The sequence below is a fragment of the Perognathus longimembris genome, chromosome 5, assembly GCF_023159225.1.
Source record: "Perognathus longimembris pacificus isolate PPM17 chromosome 5, ASM2315922v1, whole genome shotgun sequence".
NCBI classification, from domain to species: Eukaryota; Metazoa; Chordata; class Mammalia; order Rodentia; family Heteromyidae; genus Perognathus; species Perognathus longimembris.
In genome coordinates, this window is record NC_063165.1 from 26,694,224 (window position 1) to 26,698,648 (window position 4,425).

At 35.5% G+C, this 4,425-nt stretch overlaps 1 protein-coding gene across 1 annotated transcript; it reads right to left on the reverse strand.

The window, feature by feature from the left end:
- Window positions 1-2,030: 2,030 nt before the first annotated feature.
- Cggbp1 (CGG triplet repeat binding protein 1) lies at window positions 2,031-4,160 on the reverse strand. The gene is made up of 2 exons (XM_048346447.1): window positions 4,033-4,160; window positions 2,031-2,623 (listed from the first exon to the last, which is right to left on the reverse strand). Exon 2 carries the CDS (start codon window positions 2,601-2,603, stop codon window positions 2,100-2,102), a length of 504 nt encoding a protein of 167 aa, XP_048202404.1. The 5' UTR covers window positions 2,604-2,623; window positions 4,033-4,160; the 3' UTR covers window positions 2,031-2,099.
- Between the last annotated feature and the right edge of the window lie 265 nt (window positions 4,161-4,425).

Here is a 4,425-nt window from a genome sequence, read left to right on the forward strand (position 1 = left end):
TTAACCCCACCACAAGATGGAAAGCTCATCCTAAGGACATGATATAAACCCTAAGTAAATTGACTATGCCCCCAGATATGTGGGAAGTTAGGAGTCTGGAAAAATATGCAAAATATACAGGGGTTAAATGATCATCAGAACAGTAAGAACTACTAGAAAGTCAAATGTGAATAACTTAAGGCTTCCTAGTGCAACATCAACCAACTTACTGGGGTACTGAACATTCTTCCACACTACACATATTTACGGTAGTGCAAATTAAAAAAATACAGTAAAGATCAGTCTAAATCTTAGGGAATTTTCAAAAACTATAATGATTACATATCTAATCATATTTTTATTCTGAAAATAGTGCTATAAACTCAATTATTTTCTTACATCTTAGATATCCTACTATCTTAGGTAATTTAAACATGGTTGCCTGCAAATTGTCTCCTAGAGTAAGTAAAAGTAAAATAATTTTGGTTGTTTTGCTGCTTATCTCCAAACGCATGTGCTTAAAAATGACAGCACTACTCTAGGCATATATTGTGCTACTTTAACAAGTATGAGAAAAAAATGTGAAACTTCAAATTTTGCCAAGTGATTTTTTTTTGGTAGCAGGCTTCTTAAAAGCAACATCTAAAATCAGATGGCCTCATTAACAATTTGAATTAGAAACTTAAGTCTATAACAGATACTTAAGACAGAAAAGTTGTTTCCAAAAAATTGTAGTATTTTTCTTATCCACTTTGGCTTTTTAAGATGTGGCAAAATATCCTCAAAAATAACTCCAAGTCACATAGGACATCACGTGTCACTGCTTTATCAGATAAATGTATCTTACAAGTATTTTAAACTTGGATGTTATCAAATAACTTGTGGTTTTCAGTTAGTATTCTAGCTTTGAATTTTCAGATGTTTCAATTTTGAAAAGGATAGCTTCGATCTGTAATGGAGAAGATATAAGTGGGCTAAACTACTACTTACAACCTTAGTGAGCAGTGAGGTTCAGACAGAGATCATCTGCTGAACACGGCTGTTAGCAGAACTGATTATTTCTTCACTCAAACAGCTGGTTCTAGATCCTGCTACATTTTCACTACAATAATCTTGCCAGATGTTCAAGACAACTATTTACCATCTATGTTCAAAACCTGTACCACCAGATGCAAAGCAGAGAAAAGTGAATGTATAACTTGTTTCTATTTATCTAAATAAACTCTTATGGAAAAACAAATGTATAGGACATATTTTCCTTGTTTTATCTGCCAGCCAAAAGGTAACTATGAGGAAACTCAACCGAAACACATTTGTTTCTAAAAAACTGTCATCCTACAGTCCTTTTTCAAAACCAAGACAAAAATGTTTGCATACTCAAGATGATGCTTAAAATGAAAGCGATGGTTCAAAAATTTGTGTTCAAAATAACAAACTAAAATTTCATCACTGTAAATTCCCCATGGCTTTTGGCACTGACATTATGATTTTAGTCTTTTGGTCACTTGAAGCTGCTAATAAACACAGTAAGTCTTTAAAAAGGGATGAGAGGTGGAGAGACAGTGTGGAACTAGAGAATATTTATGTGCACATATGAAACAGTTTGGAATAAACAGTCATTTCTGCTATGGATTTCAAGATATTAGAAGTTTTCCCACCTTTTTCCATTTAAAAGAAGATCCTCTGATTAGAAATAATTCCTTTAGGCTACTGTGAATGATGTTGCCTGGCAGCAGCTTCAGTTTCATAGGCTAGTCTTCAATATAGATAAGAATTTCACAAGAAATACTCATACATGGCAATATAGGGTTAAAGTGGGCAGTTTTTCCATGCATAAACATTTCAGGAGAAAAACCTTCAATTTTAAAGATAACCGTCATGTTTCAGGTGTCCTAGTACACTCTATACCTAAGTTTTGCGTTATACCATTGGTGACTAAAATTAACAGTAAGTTTTGCAATGAGATCCTTTTGTTTTTCCTGCAACTATATACACAATGCAAAACTATTCTGCATCACATGATTTAAAATGAAATAAATATAAAAATGAACCACACAATCAACACATAACTTTAATACTCAACATTATTTATCTTGATCACAAAGGTGATAACCTCCTTGTCAACAATCTTGTGAGTTGAGAAGCTGATTTTCATTCTCATATCCATCAGGCAGATATGCTCTCCTCAGCTGGTCTGACTTAGGTATGGAGCCTCCATTCTTCACATGGCGAGACAGGAAAGCACGAACTGCTGGATGATCAGCTTTCTCAAGGGGGATGTTGGCTTCCAGGCACATTTTCACAAAGTCCTGGATAACACTGACTTTCTCTGTTTGTGCAGTACTGTTGCACTGAAGAGATGCAGTTAGGGGCCTCTGCTTCTTTCTCACATTCTGCTCTTCAAATTCTGCCTTTCTCTTGGTATGAGTCTTTGACTTGAGGTGGTCACTAATGGCAGACTTGCGAACATGATTCAGAACCACATTGCAAGAAGTGCAGAAGAGTTTTCCTCCATCTTCATGAAGCTCACCTCCAAACTCAGTGACTCGATCCAGGGGTGTCACATACAAAGCAGTCTTAGATCTATTTCGGGCTGGTGGTGCTGTTACTACAAATCGTTCCATTTCTGACTCTTAGCAAAATTCTACTAAAAAAAAGAGAAACAAGGATATATTTATGACATTTCATACATTCATACTTTTCAACTGCTTCTAGAAATGGTTAAAATAAGAGTAAAGATTAAGGACTTCAGCCAAGAGCTTGTGGGACTCAGGAAGCTGAGATCTTAGGCTCAGGGTTAGAAGCCAGCCTGGGCAGGAAAGTAACTGAGATTCTTACTTGCAATTAACCAAAAAGCCAAAAGTAGAGCTATGGCTCAAGTGTGAGAGTGCTAGCTTTGACCAATAAGAAATTCAGGGACAGCGCCTGGGCCCTGAGTTCAAATCCCAGGACCAGCAAAAAGAAAAAAAAAAAAGACTAAATACTTCAAATAAGAGCACTCAATTCCCTGTACCACAAAAACAAAACAAAACAGTTTTAATTCAAATTGATAGGACATTTGTCTCTCAAGTCTTATCTAAACTATTTAAAGGAAGGCAAGCCTAGAGAAAATTAGTAAAAACTTGGTCTACTTTTTTATGACATTCAAATAAATCAGAACAATCTTTTATAAAAAAATTGTCATAGGGCAACAAGAGTAACAATTATATCAATTATAATAATTATATCCAATTTAGGTATGTGTTCATGTTTCAAAGAGCTTCCTTCAGAGACAAGTTATGGACTAAGTAAATTTCATAATATTACATGCATTAAAAACATAAGACAGTGATATACTTTTGTTACTGATCAATGATTAGATAAATAGAACCATGCCTTTGAGCTAAACTCAAGCAAGATTTAAGATAATGCAAAATAGAAAGCCTAATCTGTTAGTATAATATGTTAACAAAAGATTCTTACGTATATTATGAAGAATTATATACAAGTGCAATTACAAGAGTATTCTACTCCATTACATTAATCATAACAAAAATTTTGAAAAAGGATGGATGTCTAAATTTTAATAGGCTTAAATTTTCAAAACATTTTTTTCTGGTGCATAGCTCTCACTTTGTCAGATTTGCAGTGGCCGAAAAGTTATGATCCATGCCTAATACTTAGTGAAGTATCATTACACGTTGGTTAGTGGTATGTTGGTAATACTTAAATTTCACTTTCTATGAGAAGTCTTCTGTACTCAAATACTTGGATTTCAAATTTTGAAACAACCAATATATTTCTTTGAAACTCAATCATTTCAAATGTGAAAGGCTTATGCTTTCCAAAACTTTTTTTAATAGCCTGTTCTTGTAGCTAGAGAGGGCAAGTATCTACACAGTAAAGGATTCTTCAGTTTACAAATCCATATACCCAAAGAAGAAAAGTGTTTTCACAAAGACATTTTAAACAAATGAGGAAGTTCAAAAGTTAAGAGCCGGAACTTGCCAACAAAAGAGAAGCAGCAAATAATTTACTACAGCAATGAAATTCATCAGAAGTTTTGAAGCTTACATGTTTACCGGATTAGTTTCCAGTTTTTATTTTTTTTCTTGATAACTTAGTAGTTAAGATTCTTCAGCTGAAAACCAGACACAGCAAATCCGGGCACTCTGACGTTAGTTCAAACCCGGAGACTCCTTCAAATCAATTTTTCAACAAGTGGTGGTGGGAAAGTAGTTTCTGGGCTTGCACCCTATTTTCCCTGCGGTGCCGGGAAAACATGCCTTTACTGTAAAATAGGAAAAAAACAAATGGAAAGGAAAAATGGGGGAGGGGAAGGAAAGGGGGGGTTGAAAATACCAACAGCCTCCACACAGGTGTCCACACCCCGAGCCCGGTCTGCGCCTTTCCCCCCCACCTTCCCACCCCGTTTCTCCTCCGTCGTCGGCGCTGCGGGGGGCCCTC

Coding starts and splice junctions, on each gene's coding strand:
- Cggbp1 (XM_048346447.1), bottom strand. CDS start 2,603: ATGGAACGATTTGTAGTAACAGCACCACCAGCCCGAAATAGATCTAAG.